The sequence below is a fragment of the Heptranchias perlo genome, chromosome 15 (assembly GCF_035084215.1).
Source record: "Heptranchias perlo isolate sHepPer1 chromosome 15, sHepPer1.hap1, whole genome shotgun sequence".
Lineage (NCBI taxonomy): Eukaryota > Metazoa > Chordata > Chondrichthyes > Hexanchiformes > Hexanchidae > Heptranchias > Heptranchias perlo.
The window spans coordinates 4,863,338-4,880,868 of NC_090339.1; the positions used below are offsets into that span (position 1 = coordinate 4,863,338).

The window sequence follows — 17,531 nt, forward strand, 5'->3', positions numbered from 1 at the left end:
GCCAATTTATGCACAGCAAGGTCCCACAAACAGCAATGAGATGAATGACCAGATAATCTGTTTTTAGTGATGTTGGTTGAGGGATAAATATTGGCCAAGACACCTGGGAGAACTCCCCTGCTCTTCAAAATAGTGACATGGGATTTTTTACATCCACTTGAGAGGTCAGATGGGACCTCGCTTTAATATCTCATCCGAAAGACGGCACCTCCAACAGTGCAGCACTCTCTCAGTACTGTACTGGAGTGTCAGCCTGGATTATGTGCTCAAGTCTCTGGAGCGGGACTTGAACCCATGACCTTCTGACTCAGAAGTGACAGTGCTAGCGCTTAGCCACGGCTGACACTGTCAAATTATATTTGTACCTGATTTGTTGAATTCTGCCCCAATAATTAACGCAACATCTTGGCGCAGTGAGGAGTAACATCCCAAGCAGAATTCTCCACAATACCTGTACCGAAAACTGGATCCCTTGCTGTAAAGTATGCGCCTGGGCTTCGATCTGGGTTCCTCAGAGAGCCTAAAGAAGGCATGGTACTCAACGCACGTCTTCCAGAAAAGTTTGCACGTATCGCGACTTGCCATCAGGAATTCCAAGGAGTCCTTGCACGAGGTGGTCTGTCAGTTTCAGAGACAGGACACATCATCAGACAATAAATGTCTCTTGACAAACAATCACTTGAAGTACATTAATCTTGTGTGATGAATGAAGTAAAAAATCTTACAAAAATGTTGGAATGGAGCTTGATAAGGAAATGCTTCTTCTTAAAGCTCAGCTTGCGTATTTTGGCCCAGTTGAATGTATTGATCTTAATTTTGCCCTGAAATGAGAGTAGCAGTTTAATATTGATCCTGTCGCATCAACAACTTGCATTTATATCGAGCCATTAACATAGTAAAACATCCCAAGGCGCTTCGCAGGAGCGTAATCAGACAAAAATCGACACCGAGTCAAAGAAGGAGAAATTAGGGCAGGTGTCTAGAAGCTTGGTCAGTGAGGTAGGTTTTAAGCAGAGTCTTAAAGGAGGAGAGAGAGGTAGAGATATGAAGAGGTTTAGGGAGGGAATTCCACAGTTTACAGCTTAGATGGCTGAATGCGTGGCCGCCAATGGTGGAACATATGATGTTGGACTTGTGCAAGAGGTCTGAGTTGGAGGGACGTGGAGTTCTTGGTAAGCTGTAGAGCTGGAACGTGAAGGCCATAAGCAAAGGTCACTTGTTCACGGTGGCTGAATACGTCAAAAAAGGTTTCATTACATAGGGTTGTAGTGGTGTTTTGAGGATCTTACTCCATGATTATCTCCATTTGTAATTAGTCCCATTGGTTTATGGGAAGACAAATTACCTTTTCATTACATGGGGTTCTAGGATCTTCACCTAATGTTTTGGGGATTCAAATTCCGTGAAAAACGTTATACAGTGGCCTTGGCTACAAACGCAGGGAATGGCAAAACTACTTGATATAATGAAACAGCTCATTAACACGGTAACATCTACTGGAGTGAAGTGTTAACGTAACAATAATGATGCTTCAACCATGAACCATCGGGGATTTATCCAATGTGGGGGAGCCTCCCAAAGCCCCTTACTCAGAATTTCATGTGGGGACCTCCCAAAGCCCCTTACTCAGAATTTAATGTGGGGCCCTCCCAAAACCCCTTACTCAGAGTTTGATGTGGGGACCTCCCAAAGCCCCTGACTCAGAGTTTGATGTGGGGCCCTCCCAAAACCCCTTACTCAGAGTTTGATGTGGGGCCCTCCCAAAGCCCCTTACTCAGAGTTTGATGTGGGGCCCTCCCAAAACCCCTTACTCAGAGTTTGATGTGGGGCCCTCCCAAAGCCCCTTACTCAGAGTTTGATGTGGGGACTTCCCAAAGCCCCTTGCTCAGAGTTTGACATGAGAATCTCCTAAAGCCCCTTACTCATAGCTTGATGTGGGGACCACTTGCTTTCAAAGACTCGTTCTCATACACAGGAATTTCCCCTCACAAGCAATTGCTGAAGAGCAAGGCTAATAGTTAGGCATCTCCCGTGTTGAATGATGTGACTGGCAGATCTGACATCCATTTGATGTGTTTATCTCTTGTCACCGTTCCTGCAAACAGGCCTTGGATGCATTTACCTTAAACACCAGTCTGCACAAAGTTAGGAGCTTAGAGAATATGGGCTGAGTTTTTTCTGGTGTTACTTTGAGTAATTCTGCCCAGACATTACTTTGCAGACATTAGCGGATTAACGCTAAACCCCTTCATAATAGGGGCGTTATCTCATTTAAAATAGATGCGTTAACCTGCCTTATAATAGCGAAGGAATATTGTACAAACATGTTAAACATTCATCCACTGATATTACCAGCAATTATTTGTAGAGTTTACTATTTCTATGATGTGGAGATGCCGGTGATGGACTGGGGTTGACAATTGTAAACAATTTTACAACACCAAGTTATAGTCCAACAATTTTATTTGAAATTCACAAGCTTTCGGAGGCTTCCTCCTTCCTCAGGTGAATGTGGAAATGAAATCCTCGAACCTATCGCATTTATAAATCACAGAACAATGCCTGGTGATTACAGATAGTCTTTTCAACTGCCCGTTGCCAAGGCAACCAAAGTGTTCAGACAGATAGGTGTTACCTACAGGGCCACCGAATGTACAAACGGCCAGAACTAAAAAAACAGATGATGTGGAGATGCCAATTAAAAAAAACAGAGCGAGAGAGGCAGAAACATAGAAACATCCAGAAGGAAAAGACAGCAATTGACCCGTTATATTAAAAACAGATAACATTTGTTCGCTGGTGGGGTAACGTGTAGCGTGACATGAACCCAAGGTCCCGGTTGAGGCCGTCCTCATGGGTGCGGAACTTGGCTATCAATTTCTACTCGACGATTTTGCGTTGTCGAGTGTCTTGAAGGCCGCCTTGGAGTATGCTTACCCGAAGGTCGGTGGCTGAATGTCCTTGACTGCTGAAGTGTTCCCCGACTGGGAGGGAACCCTCCTGTCTGGTGATTGTTGCGCGGTGTCTGTTCATCCGTTGTCGCAGTGTCTGCATGGTCTCGCCAATGTACCATGCTCCGGGGCATCCTTTCCTGCAACGTATGAGGTAGACAACGTTGGCCGAGTCACAGGAGTATGAACCATGTACCTGGTGGGTGGTGTCCTCTCGTGTGATGGTGGTATCTGTGTCGATGATCTGGCATGTCTTGCAGAGGTTACCGTGGCAGGGTTGTGTGGTGTCGTGGACGCTGTTCTCCTGAAAGCTAGGTAGTTTGCTGCGAACGATGGTCTGTTTGAGGTTGGGTGGCTGTTTAAAGGCAAGTAGTGGAGGTGTGGGGATGGCCATAGCGAGGTGTTCGTCGTCATTGATGACATGTTGAAGGCTGCGGAGAACATGGCGTAGTTTCTCCGCTCCGGGGAAGTACTGGACGACGAAGGGTACTCTGTTGGTTGCGTCCCGTGTTAGTCTTCTGAGGAGGTCTATGCGATTTTTCGCTGTGGCCCGTCGGAACTGTCGATCGATGAGTCGAGCGTCATATCCCGTTCTTACTAGGGCGTCTTTCAGTGTCTGTAGGTGTCCATCGCCTTCCTCCTCGTCTGAGCAGACCCTGTGTATTCGCAGGGCCATGGGGACCAAATTCGCTCCCCAATACGCCAACATTTTCATGCACAAGTTCGAGCGGGACTTCTTCACTGCACAGGACGAGGAGGAACGTGATGGACACCTACAGACGCTGAAAGACGCCCTAGTAAGAACGGGATATGACACTCGACTCATCGATCGACAGTTCCGACGGGCCACAGCGAAAAATCGCATAGACCTCCTCAGAAGACTAACACGGGATGCAACCAACAGAGTACCCTTCATCGTCCAGTACTTCCCCGGAGCGGAGAAACTACGCCATGTTCTCCGCAGCCTTCAACATGTCATGAATGACGACGAACACCTCGCTATGGCCATCCCCACACCTCCACTACTCGCCTTTAAACAGCCACCCAACCTCAAACAAACCATCGTTCGCAGCAAATTACCCAGCTTTCAGGAGAACAGCGTCCACGACACCACACAACCCTGCCACGGTAACCTCTGCAAGACATGCCAGATCATCGACACAGATACCACCATCACACGAGAGGACACAACGCACCAGGTGCACGGTTCATACTCCTGTGACTCGGCCAATGTTGTCTACCTCATACGTTGCATGAAAGGATGCCCCAGAGCATGGTACATTGGCGAGACCATGCAGACGCTGCGACAACGGATGAACGGACACCGCGCAACAATCGCCAGACAGGAGGGTTCCCTCCCAGTCGGGGAACACTTCAGCAGTCAAGGACATTCAGCCACCGACCTTCGGGTAAGCATACTCCAAGGCGGCCTTCGAGACACACGACAACACAAAATCGTCGAGCAGAAATTGATAGCCAAGTTCCGCACCCATGAGGACGGCCTCAACCGGGATCTTGGGTTCATGTCACGCTACACGTTACCCCACCAGCGAACATATGTTATCTGTTTTTAATATAACGGGTCAATTGCTGTCTTTTCCTTCCGGATGTTCTATGTTTCTGCCTCTCTCGCTCTGTTTTTTGTAATTGGCATCTCCACATCATCTGTTTTTTTAGTTCTGGCCGTTTGTGTATTCGGTGGCCCTGTAGGTAACACCTATCTGTCTGAACACTTTGGTTGCCTTGGCAACGGGCAGTTGAAAAGACTATCTGTAATCACCAGGCATTGTTCTGTGATTTATAAATGCGATAGGTTCGAGGATTTCATTTCCACATTCACCTGAGGAAAGAGGAAGCCTCCGAAAGCTTGTGGATTTTAAAATAAAATTGTTGGTCTATAACTTGGTGTTGTAAAATTGTTTACAATTATTTCTATGGAAGCAGTCCCATATATGTGTAGTTTATGTACCTGTATAGTTCCTACATATGTACAGTTCCTACATATGGATACACATTGTATATGTATAGCTCCTGTATCTGTTTCGTTCTTATATATTTATAGTTCCCTATATCTGTGTAGTTCCCATATAGTTGCTGTATCTGTACCATTCCTGTATACATATAGTTCCTCTATAGGTATGGTTCTTGTATGTGTGACATTCCTCTATGTCTATGGCTCCTGCCTCAATATAATTCCCGTATTTGTATCGAACCTGTGTCGTTATGTTTCCTGTGGTATATAGTACCTGAATAGGTATAAATCCTGTATTTTTCATGATCCAATGTGGGTATAGTTCCTGAATAGATATAATTCCTGGATGTGTATAGTTCCTGTGTAGGCATAGTTCATATAAAGGAACAGTTCCTATCGTGTATAGTTCCTGTATAGGTATAGTTCCTTTATAGCGTTGGTTCCAGTACATATGTAGTTCCTTTACAGATATAGTTCCTATATTTATGTAGTTCCTTTATAGGTATGATTTCTGTATGTGTATAGCTCCTGTGTAAGTATAGCATCTGTATAGTTCCTGTATTTGTGTAGTTCATGTATAGTTATAGTTCCTGTATAGTTATAATTCATGGATTTGTGTAGTTCCTGTATAGATATGATATCTGTATGTTTATAGTTCCTGTATAGCTATAGTTCCTGTTTAGCGGAGGTTTATATATAGATATAGTTCCTATATTAGTGTAGTCCCTATATAGGTATTGTTCATGTATAGGCATAATTCCTGTATTTGTGTAGTTCCTTTTTTATAGGTATAGTTCCTGTATTTGTGTAGTTCCTGTTTAGGTATAGTTTCTGTATAGATATAGTTCCTGTTTAGGTACAGTTCCTGGATAGGTACAGTTCCTATATAGTTATAGTTCCTGTATAGGTATAGTTCCTTTATTTGTGTAGTTCCTGTATAGGAATACTTCTGTATCTGTGTAGTTCCTGTATAGGTATAGTTCCTGTATTGGTATAATTCCTGTATTTCTGTAGTTCTACATCAATACAGGAACCATACCTGTATAGGTATGGTTCCTGTATTGATGTAGTTCCTGTACAAGTATAATTCCTATATTCGTGTAGTTCCTGTATAAGTATTCTTCCTGTATTTGTGTAGTTCCTGTATAGGTATGGTTACTGTGTAGCTATTCTTCCTAATAGGTACAGTTCCTGTATAGAATATTTTCAATGCTGTTACATTCTGGAACAAATCAAGCGGCAGTCGATGCAGCCTGCAATATGCCTCCCATTCACAACAGTTTACAACATTCATTCGGGTTTAACAAACCTGAAAGACCAATATGCCCATATGTAAAACGGCCAGGTTGATTTGGGTTCCTTCGCCATCACTGGCAGGGTGCAGCCTGACGCCATACATCTCCAGCTTCCGTGCTGTGTCCAGAAGGCGGGTGTCGGATTCAGCTGACGTCAGCCCACTGTGCAAAGGTGAAACGTTTACTCACTGATCAAGGGCCAAAGCGTTTTACTAAAACCTACGAATACTTTCCTTCTGGGCCTACCTGGGGCTTGTTACAAATGGAATGTTAATTTGGTTTGAAAGGTTTCGCTATTTTACGGAGTGAGTTCTGTCACCACGAAGTCCACTCTGAGTGTAGGTTAGTTCATAGACTCATAGAACCTTATAGCACAGAAGGAGGCCATTTAGCCCATTGTGCCTGTGCTGGACATTGGTTGGGCCTCTTGGTCTTTTCATGCCCTCCTTTCCGCGTCTTATAGGAAAGTTTACAAAACTGATTCTCCGCAAATAGCAGAGACAGGTAAGGCAAGTATCGGGAATGAAAGAACATTTTCTGCTAAGGTAAGTTGAAGCTCGGGGTCACAACTGACCCTTGCAATAGTCTTTAACCAAGTATAAAGTAATGTAACTTTTCTGAGTGTTTAGTGACCCTCTAATGACCAATGACCTTTCCAAGCAATCTTCACCCAAAATCAAAGCAAATATATAAAATCTCAAAAACATCCCAAAGCACTTCACGTACAATGAATTACTTTGGAAGTGTTAAATATAGGCAAACATCCAGTTTGCACACAGCAATGCCCCACAAACAGCACTGAGATGAGTGACCTGTTAATCTATTTTTTTGATGATGTTGGTTGAGGGGTGAATATTGGCCAGGACCCCGGGAGAACTCCCCTGCTCTTCTTCGAAATAGTGCCATGGGATCTTTTATGCCCACTTGAGAATGCAGACGGGACCTCGGTTTAACGTCTCATCTTGAAAGACGGCACCTCCGACAGTGTAGCACTCCATCAGTACTGCACTGGAGTGTCAGCCTGGATTATGTAATCAGGTCTTGGAGTGAGGCTCAAACCCTCAAACTTCTAACCCAAAAGCAAATATACTACCAACTGAATCAAAGTAAAGATACTAAAATATCTCTTAATGTTGAATTCTATAACATCTTGCTATTTTTTTGTACTTACATGAGTTTCTGGTGATAATTCATTATTTTGTGAATCAGGAGTTCCTGGTTCGGAAGGTACATCTTGGATTGTAAATGTGTTCGGACCAGTTCTTCATTAAAATCACCAACCTCAGCTTCAAGATAGGAAGACAAACACACCAAAATCAGGAAAGGCAAAAAGAAACGTATGTAGCAGACCAGAGAAATAGGAAATAGATGAGCAAGTTACATTGGGGGTAATTTGAAGTTTGGGCGGCGGTGTATGATGGACGAAATCGAATTAGTCGCCCGTTATACAACCTTTCTGATTTTCCTTTCCATTAATTCTATACCGTCCATAATACACCGTCACCCAAACTTCAAATTACCCCCAATGAGTCTGAACCATAAACAATATGCTGCCGCTGGGGCGTTCATTTCCTTATTTGTTCATGGGATGTGGGCGTCGCTAGTGAGGCCAGCATTTATTGCCCATCCCTAATTGCCCTTGAGAAGGTGGTGGTGAGCCGCCTTCTTGAACCACTGCAGTCCGTGTGGTGAAGGTTCTCCCACAGTGCTGTTAGGGAGGGAGTTCCGGGATTTTGACCCAGTGATGATGCGTATTTCCAAGTCGGGATGGTGTGTGACTTGGAGGGGAACGTGCAGGTGATGGTGTCCCCGTGATATTGCTGCTGTTATGGTGGAGATGGAGCTTTACTCACTGTGGGAAGAGAAGTTTGTCTCTCCACGGTTAGGCTTACAATCTATTCTTTTCCTCATTGATGTGTAATGTATATTCATGCGTTAAACCCTCTATTCATGATGTAGTTGTTGCCCTAATGAGGTGGAGTCTGTGTTCTAGCCCTCAGGATGTCTACCAGAGACCAAAGAGCTCAAGAAACAACACCTTTCAGTGAGTGTTCCTTTTAAGGATGAGATTCAGTCGCACATGTTTCCCCTCAGGCTGCTTTACAATCTTAACGTTTGTGCGAAGTGGTTCCCAGAGCAGTAAATCTGGAGCCAGGGGTCGGGTCTAACTCCCGGGAGAGGCTGGGAGAGGAGCATGTGCCTTGCTCACTATGCGTCCGTATCCTAACTCACACCAAGTCCAGTTCACCCATCCCCCTGTGCTCGCTGACCTGCATTGGCTCCCGGTCCGGCAAAGCCTTGATTTTAAAATTCTCTTTCTTGTTTTCAAATCCCTCCGTGGCCTCGCCCTCCCTATCACTGTAACCCCCTCCAGCCTTATAACCCTCTGAGATCTCTGCACTCCTCCAATTCTTGTCTCTTGCGCATCCCAGATTTCCTTCCCCCCCACCATTGGCAGCTGTGCCTCCGGCTGCCTCGGCCCTAAGCTCTGGAATTCCCTCCCTAAACCTCTCCACCTCTCTACCTCTCGTCCTTTAAGACGCCCCTTAAAACCTATCTCTTTGACCAAGCTTTTAGTCACCTGTCCTAATATCTCCTTATCAGCCTTGGTGTCAAGTTTGGTCTGATTACGCTCCTGTGAAGAGCCGTGAGACGTTTAAGGTGCTATATAAATGCAAGTAGTTGTTGTTGTTGGTGAGCTGAATAGAAGCTCCACATAGGCAGAGCAAACAGGGCTCCGTCTGGCTGAACGTCGCACTACAGCTACCGGTCTCAGTAGGTCATGGACATAAATCTGACACTTTGATCTAGAGGTATTTAAAAAAATAACATAACTGCAGTTTTGGGCAGGGATCCCAAACTGCTCGATGAGACATTTAACCTTCTTTTGAACTCCATGGGCTGGATAATTCAGGTCATTACTCACCCTGGATGATGTGAGACAGTAACAATATGGCACTGTTGTCACTGCAAAGAAGCCTCCCAGTAACCAGGTCCCGTTTGATTTGCTGAGCAAACAGATACCTGCAGAAGTAACGAGATCCATTAGATCATCTCCATCTAATCACAGTGTAGAAGTCAAACAGGCAGACAACACAGTCGGTCCCTCGTGGCAGGCCACAACTGGAGCACCTCATAGCAAATGCTGTACAGGAGGAGGCTATTCGGCCCATTAGTGGGTAGCACTTCTCGCCTCTGAGTCAGCAGGTTGTGGGTTCAAGTCCCACTCCAGCACAGTACTGAGGGAGTGCTGCACCATTGGAGGTGCTGTCGGTCGGGTGAGATGTTAAACTGAGGCCCCATCTACCCTCTCAGGTGAATGTAAAAGATCCCCGGTGTCCTGGCCAATATTTATCCCTCAACCAACATCACTAAAAAAACAGATTACCTGGTCATTATCCCTTGCTGTTGAGGGACCTTGCTGTGCGCAAATTGGCTGCCACATTTCCAAAAGTACTTAATTGGCTGTAAAGCACTTTAGGACATCCTGAGGATATGAAAAGTGCTCTATAAATGCAAGACTTTCTTTTTCTTTCTTTCGTGCCTGTCCGGTACCAACACTGCAACATGACCTATCTGCTCTAATCCCATTTCCCTGCATCCTTTTATATTCCTCATTTTCAAATACTTATCCAATTCCCTTTTTAAATGAGGTTCTAGTCCCAGGAGCCCCTTATGGTGAGGCAGTCCATGTTCTAATAAGCCTCTGTGTGAAAACATCTCTTCTAACCTCCCCCTTTGTTTTTCTAGTGATAATCCTGTGTCTGGGCCCCCTTGATTCACCAAACAACAGAATCATAGAAATTTACAGCACAGAAGGAGGACATTTGAAACATTGTGTCTGTGCCGACTGAAAAAGAGCAATCCAGCCTAATCCCACTTTCCAGCACTTGATCTGTAGCCCTGTAGGTTACGGCACTTCAAGAGCACATCCGAGTACTTTTTAAATGAGTTGAGGGTTTCTGCCTCGACCACCCTTCCAGGCAGTGAGTTCCAGACCCCCACCACCCTCTGGGTGAAAAAACTTTTTCTCAACTCCCCACTAATCCTTCTGCCAATTACTTTAAATCTATGCCCCCTGGTCACTGACCCCTCTGCTAAGGGAAATAGGTCCTCCCTATCCATTCTATCCAGGCCCCTCATAATTTTGTACACCTCAATTAAATCTCCCCTCAGCCTCCTCTGTTCCAAAGAAAACAATCCCAGCCTATCCAATCTTTCCTCATAGCTAAAATTCTCCAGTCCTGGCAACATCCTCGTAAATCTCCTCTGTATTCTCTCTAGAGCAATTACATCTTTCCTGTAATGTGGTGACCAGATCTGTACGCAGTACTCTAGCTGTGGCCTAACTAGTGTTTTATACAGTTGTAGCATAACCTCCCTGCTCTTATATTCTATGCCTCAGCTAATAAAGGAAAGTATTCCGTAAGCCTTTTTAACCACCTTTATCTACCTGTCCTGCTACCTTCAGGGATCTGTGGACATGCACTCCAAGGTCCCTCACTTCCTCTACACTTCTCAGTATCCTCCCATTTATTGTGTATTCCCTTGCCTTGTTTGCTCTCCCCATATGCATTACCTCACACTTCTCCGGATTGAACTCCATTTGCCACTTTTCTGCCCACCTGACCAGTCCATTGATATCTTCCTGCAGTCAACAGCTTTCCTCCTCACTATCAACCACACGGCCTATCTTTGTATCATCTGCAAACATCTCAATCATGCCCCCAACATTCAAGTCTAAATCATTAATATACACCACAAAAAGCAAGAGACCTAGTACTGAGCCCTGCGGAACCCCACTGAAAACAGCCTTCCAGTCACAAAAACACCCGTCAACCATTACATTTTGCTTCCTGCCACTGAGCCATTTTTTGGATTTCTCTTAATCCTCTCTGGTCTCTGTAAAAAAAATCCTCACGTTTTCAAAGTCTTTCTTTGTAACTATAACCTCATTCCTAGAATCATGGAATTTACAGCACAGGAGGAGGCCAATTGGACCTTGGTGTCTGTGTTGGTGGTCCATCTTCAACTGGAGTTACCTAGTCTAATCTCATTTCCCTGACCTTTCCCCCAGTCCCTTTACATTCTTTTTCAAATACTTATCAAATGCCATTTTGAATGATGTGATTGCCTCAATAATTGTAGTAAAGAATTTCATGTTGTAATAACCCCTGTGGAAAAAGATCTTCGAATGATAAACCCGAGTCTATATCACCTTGCTACAAATCGTTAGTCAGTGGAAGCAACCTTTCACTCTTTGCCCTCTCAAAATCTTTCATAATTTCAATCACCCTCCATTAGAATTCCCCTCCTGACCATACAGATCCAATTTCATTTGAATCTTTCTTCAAAATTATAGGCCCAGATTTTGCTGTAGCACGGCAGCTAATGGTGTCTGCCGTTAGTCAGATTTGCCCTTTTGCACGTTTAGGTTTTTAAATTTTTTGCGTGACAAGTTGCTGAAAGTGCGAGGTGATAACGGGGCAGAGGGAAACAGGGCATCTGGGACCTGAGAGAACAGGCAAACAACAGGGTATCTCCTTAACCAGCAGATTGAAGGGTTGAGAAATAAACAGAGGAACGACTGAGAAGGAGGGTGAATTAGAGTGGGTGAATTCAATGTCAAATCAGGTACAGAAAGAGAAATAAAGAGAGGGAAAGAAAGATTGGATTAAGAGAGAGGGAAAAAAGAGACAGAAAGGAAAAGCAAAAAATTTGATATTTTTAAAATCTCCAAGAACAATTAATACCTGAAGGGATGAGACTCCACATTTGTAAAAGTTAATTTTCAGTGCCAGAGATCTTGACTGACAGTAATTAACAATTACCAAGTCGTTAAAAGGGTGCTTAGACTTGAAATGACAAGACTTAACTTTCTGTGACGAGTTTAGTTCGTATTGTCCAGGCAAATACAGCAACTTCACGCCAGTCAATGCATTTTCCAGTGCTTGAGTCTCATTAGCCTCACTGTTATTTTGACAGCAAAATCTAGCCAGTTATCTCTCATGCTTGATATTATTCTATGAATCTTCCCTGTCCCCTTTCCATGGCTGTAATATCCTTCCTATAATGGAACACCCAGAACTGCACTCAACACTCCAATTGTGGTTTAACAATGTCTTATACAAATTCAACATCACTTCCTTATTTTTATTTTTAATGCTCCCATGTATAAGACCCCAAATCCCATTTTGCTTTTTTATGCCTGTTCCACCTGCACTTCCACTTTTAGTTACTCATACTCCAGGATTTCTCAGTTCCTTCACTCTGTTAAGAATCTTATCATTTGGAGTATACTTCATTTCACCATTCTTTTTCCCAAAAAGCATTACTCCACATTTCTTTGCATTTGCTCTCTATTTGCCCACCTTGCCCAACTTCTCAGGTCGGCTAGGGATGGCCAATAAATGCCGGCCTTGCCAGCGACACCCACATCCCGAGAATAAATAAGAACAAAACAGGGAAAGCTCATCGACTGAGGAATCAACAAATACAGAGAAATACTAGGATTCAGGATGTAAGAAAAATAACATTTTTATTTGCCCTGTTAGCTTTTATTTCCACTAACAATCACTGCTTTGATTTTACTTAGCTGCAAGTGTTTATTAAATGATGTATCAATGATTCCAGCATCAAAATGGATTAAACCTTGGTATAATATTTTTCTGAATCCCAAACAAAAATTAACTGCGAGCAAGTACTGGTCAAAAATAAAATAGAACTCTCCTAAACAAAAATTTTTTAGCTTAATCAGTAAAACAATTCCGTCTGGGACAAACAAAATACTTTAAGTCTCTTAAAGGCAACTGCTTATAAATACTCACAAAATATATCCTAAAAGAAGTGTGTGTGTTTCATTAGCCACATCCCAAATGCCTCCTCAGCCATCTATAGGTTAAAGAGGTGATTAAAGGTGGGGTCTATGTTGGTGTTTCTTAGAGAGAAGGTTAAGTGCTCTCTGCTTCAAACAAGGGAGGTAGTGGCCGAGTGAGTATGCCGACATTTCCGATGTTTACTTGGGTTTACCGCTAATGGTGCAGTTTGTCTTTGAGGGGTAATTATCGGGTTTTTACCCTACAATCGCCGGGTCTAATTAAAAGTAACATTGTCAGCAATGTTAGCAGTTTAAGACGTGTTGTAAGAGATCAGAAGGAGACACTGCCTCCCTCAAAAAACATACCGCATTTATACGCTGTGCAATGAGTTAATGGATAATCTACTTTAAGTGTTGGTTATGGGGTAAATATTGGCCAGGACACCAGAGAGGACTCCCCTTCTCTTCTTCCAATAGTGCCATGGAATCTTTTACATTCACCTGAGAGAGCAGATGGGGCCTCAGTTTAACGTCTCATCCAAAAGACGGCACCTCTAACAGTGAAGCACTCCCTCAGTACTGCGCTGAAGTGTCGGCCTAGATTTTATGCTCAAGTCCCCGAAGTGGGATTTGAACATCAACAACAACTTGCATTTATATAGCACCTTTAATGTAGTGAAGTGTCCCAAAGCACTTCACAGGAGCGTAATCAGACAAAATTTGACACCAAGGCACATAAAGATATATTAGAACAGGTGAACAAAAGTTTGGTCAAAGAGGTAGGTTTTAAGGAGCGTCTTAAAGGAGGAGAGAGAGGTAGAGTGGCAGAGAGGTTTAGATAGTATATTCCAGAACTTACACAGCTGAAGGCATGGCCGCTAATGGTGGAGTGATGGAAATCGGGGATGCACAAGAGGCAAGAATTGGAGGAGTGCAGAGATCTCGGAGGGTTTTGGGTTGGAGGAGATTACAGAGAAAGGGAGAGGCGAGGCCATGGAGGGATTTTAATATGAGGATGAGAATTTAAAATTCAAGGAATTGCCAGACCGGGAGCCAATGTAGGTCAGCGAGCACAGGGGTGATGGGTGAATGCGACTTGGTGCAAATTAGGATACGGGCAGCAGAGTTTCAGATGAGCTGAAGTCTACGGAGGGTGGAAGATGGGAAGCCGTCAGGAGAGCATTGGAATAGTTCAGTCTAGAGGTAACAAAAGCATGGATGATGGTTTCAGCAGGTGATGAGCTGAGGCAGGGACGGAGACGGGCAATATTACAGAGGTGGAGGTAGGCGGTCTTGGTGATGAAGAGGAGATGAGGTCGCAGCTCAGTTCAAAGTCAAATAGGTGGTGAATTGCAAACAGTCTGATTCAACCTTAAATAATGGCCAAAGCGAGGGATGGAGTCGGTGGCTAGGGAACAGAATTTGTGGCGGGGACTGAAGACATTGGCTTCGGTCTTCCCAACATTTAATTGGAGGAAGTTTCTGCTCATCCAATACTGAATGTCGGACAAGTAGCATAACAATTCAGAGGCAATGGAGGGGTTGAGAGAGGTGGTGGTGAGGTAGAGTTGGGTGTTGGCAGCGTACATGTGGAACTGACGTCATGTTTTCGGGTGATGTCACCAAGAAGCTGCAAGTAGATGAAATGTAGATGAACCCACAACCTCCTGACTCCGAGGGGAGTGTGCTACCACTGAGCCACAGCTGACACCTGTGAATACTCAAATGCTGATGCTAACAGATATTGGTGTTCTGATTTAGGATTTATTCACCAATGAAGCAACAACACTAAGCTCCCCCCCAAACCAACAATCAAGAGATATAAATGCAAGTAGGATTAAGTTGCTTGGCCTTCTAGCATCAGATTGCTGGAGTTCAGGTTTTGCACATGGCCCATGGGCTGTGTTTTGGTGCCCCTATTTGGGCAAGCTCATCTCTCAGGGACTGCTGCACTCAGAGAGCGTGGCCATATAAAGCCCCAAATTATAATGCAGACTATAGAATATCAGAGCATTTCCCCTGAAAAAACATTGCCCACATGTCTTACTTAGTTAACTTCATGTGATAAGAAAGAAAGACTTGCATTTATATAACACCTTTCACGACCTCAGGACATCCCAAAGCGCTTTACAGCCAATGAAGTAATTTTGCAGTGTAGCCACTGTTGTAATGTAGGAAACGCAGCAGCCAATTTGTGCACAATGGGGTCCCACAAACAGCAATGAGATAAATGACCAGATAATCATAGAATCATAGAATTGTAGAATGGTTACAGCACAGAAGGAGGCCATTCAGCCCATCATCGCGTGCCAGCTCTCTGCAAGAGCCATCCAGCTAGTCCCACTCCCCCGCCCTTCCCCCGTAGCCCTGCAAATTTTTTTCCATCAAGTACTTATCCAATTCCCTTTTGAAGGCCATGATTGAACCTGACTCCACCATCCCCTGGGGCAGTGCATTCCAAATTATTCGCTGCGTAAAAAAGTTTTTCCTCATGTCACCTTCGGTTCTTTTGGTATTCACCTTAAATCTGCGTCCTCAGGTTCTTGACCCTTCCGCCAATAGGAACAGTTTCTCCCTATCTATTCTGACTAGACCCCTCATGATTTTGAACACTTCTATCAAATCTCCTCTCAACCATCTCTGCCCGAAGGAGAACAACCCCAGCTTCTCCAGTCTATCCACATAACTAAAGTCCCTCATCCCTGGAATCATTCTAGTAAATCTTTTCTGCACCCTCTCTGAGGCCTTCACATCCTTCCTAGAGCACGGTGCCCAGAATTGGACACAATACTCCAATTGTGGCCGAACCAGTGTTTTATAAAGGTTCATCATAACTTCCTTGCTTTTGTACTCTATGCCTCTATTTATAAAGCCCAGGATCCCGTATGCTTTTTTAACCACTTTCTCAACCTGCCCTGCCAGCTTCAACGGTTTGTGCACATATACCCCCAGATCTCTCTGTTCCTGCACCCCCTTTAGAATTGCACCCTTTAGTTTATATTGCCTTTCCTTATTCTTCCTACCAAAATGTCACTTCACACTTCTCTGCATTAAATTTAATCTACCATGTGTCCACCCATTCCACCAGCCTGTCTATATCCTCTTGAAGTCTATCACTATCCTCCTCACTGTTCACTATACTTCCAAATTTTGTGTCATCTGCAAATTTTGAAATTGTGCCCTGTACACCCAAGTCCAAGTTATTAATATATATCAAGAAAAGCAGTGGTCCCAGCACCGACCCCTGGGGAACACCACTGTACACCTCCCTCCAGTCCGAAAAACAACTGTTCACCATTACTCTCTGTTTCCTGTCACTTAGCCAATCTCGTATCCATGCTGCCACTGCCCCTTTTATTCCATGGGCTTCAACTTTGCTGACAAGCCTATTATTTGGCATGATCTATTTTAGTAATAAATATTGGCCAGGACACCGGGGAGAACTCCCCTGCTCTTCTTCGAAATAGTTCCATGGGACCTTTTGCATCCACCTGAGAGGGCAGACGGAGCCTCAGTTTAACGTCTCATCTGAAAGACGGCACCTCCAACAGTGCAGCACTCCCTCAGTACTGCACTGAAGTATCAGCCTGGATTATTAGCTCAAGTCTCTAGGTTGGGACTTAAAACCCTCTGACTCAGAGGTAAGAGTACTACAAACTGAGCTATAGCTGACATCTAGGAAGAGAATGGGACAGTGTATAAATGCAGTACGTTGAACAGGATCGGCAGACAAAAGCCCAAATAAGTGAAGTGCTCTGTAATATAGAACGCTGCTTTAATTAGCTTGTTCACTCCGAAAGGTGACATTCGGTGTTATGTCACTTTCAGCCTCTGGAGCTAACTTTGGAAACACCTCTGTGATTTCTTTCTCATTGGCCAGAAATTGCTTGGAGCGACGAATCAACAGTGCTCCATAGATTTATACTAGCCCACTAACTCACTGCGGTCTTTATTGGGTGCATTTCCTCGAATAGGAAGCGGAGAAGAGCCCAGCGTTAGCTCCAGCGAAGCTAGGACCCATGGGGGAATCGAGAGGATTACTCTCTCCCCTCGACCAATCAGATCGCAGCATTTTTGACACGCTGCGTTCACTGTCTCTGCAGGCTTGGAACGTAAAATCCAGGAAGTGAAAGGTATAACATTAAAATCATTGTAAAAACAGTTATAGACAGCAAAAAAAAGAGGGTTATAAATAATCAAATTAAATAAGAGAGACAGAGGGGAAAAGTAAAAAAAAAATAAAGTTTTTAATTTTAAAACAAATTTCTTTTAATGACCAAAGACTATTAAAATAAGGAGCAATGAGACGCCACATTTTTAAAAGTTAATTTGTAATTATTTATTTGTAGTTAAAACTTAGTTATATATTTATATATATATTTAAGCGTGCCTTTTTTGTGGCGACATTAGTTACTTTCCAGCTGGGCAGAAAAGCAAGTTGGCGCTGGTCTGTTGTTTCCACTGATTCCAGCCGGCGATATCCCTTTAATTCGAAG

The 17,531-nt window shown here is 43.9% G+C and overlaps 1 protein-coding gene across 1 annotated transcript in view; it reads right to left on the reverse strand.

Annotated features, from left to right (window-relative positions):
- The window catches only part of LOC137333184 (FERM domain-containing protein 7-like), a 54,186-nt gene that overhangs the window by 3,009 nt on the left and 33,646 nt on the right, over window positions 1-17,531 (reverse strand). The window contains exons 4-9 of the mRNA XM_067997368.1: window positions 9,847-9,991; window positions 9,145-9,242; window positions 7,390-7,504; window positions 6,233-6,380; window positions 726-821; window positions 452-618 (exon numbers count right to left, since the gene is read on the reverse strand). Of these exons, the coding sequence (XP_067853469.1) occupies window positions 452-618; window positions 726-821; window positions 6,233-6,380; window positions 7,390-7,504; window positions 9,145-9,242; window positions 9,847-9,991 (769 nt within the window). The remainder of the gene's footprint in view (window positions 1-451; window positions 619-725; window positions 822-6,232; window positions 6,381-7,389; window positions 7,505-9,144; window positions 9,243-9,846; window positions 9,992-17,531) is intronic.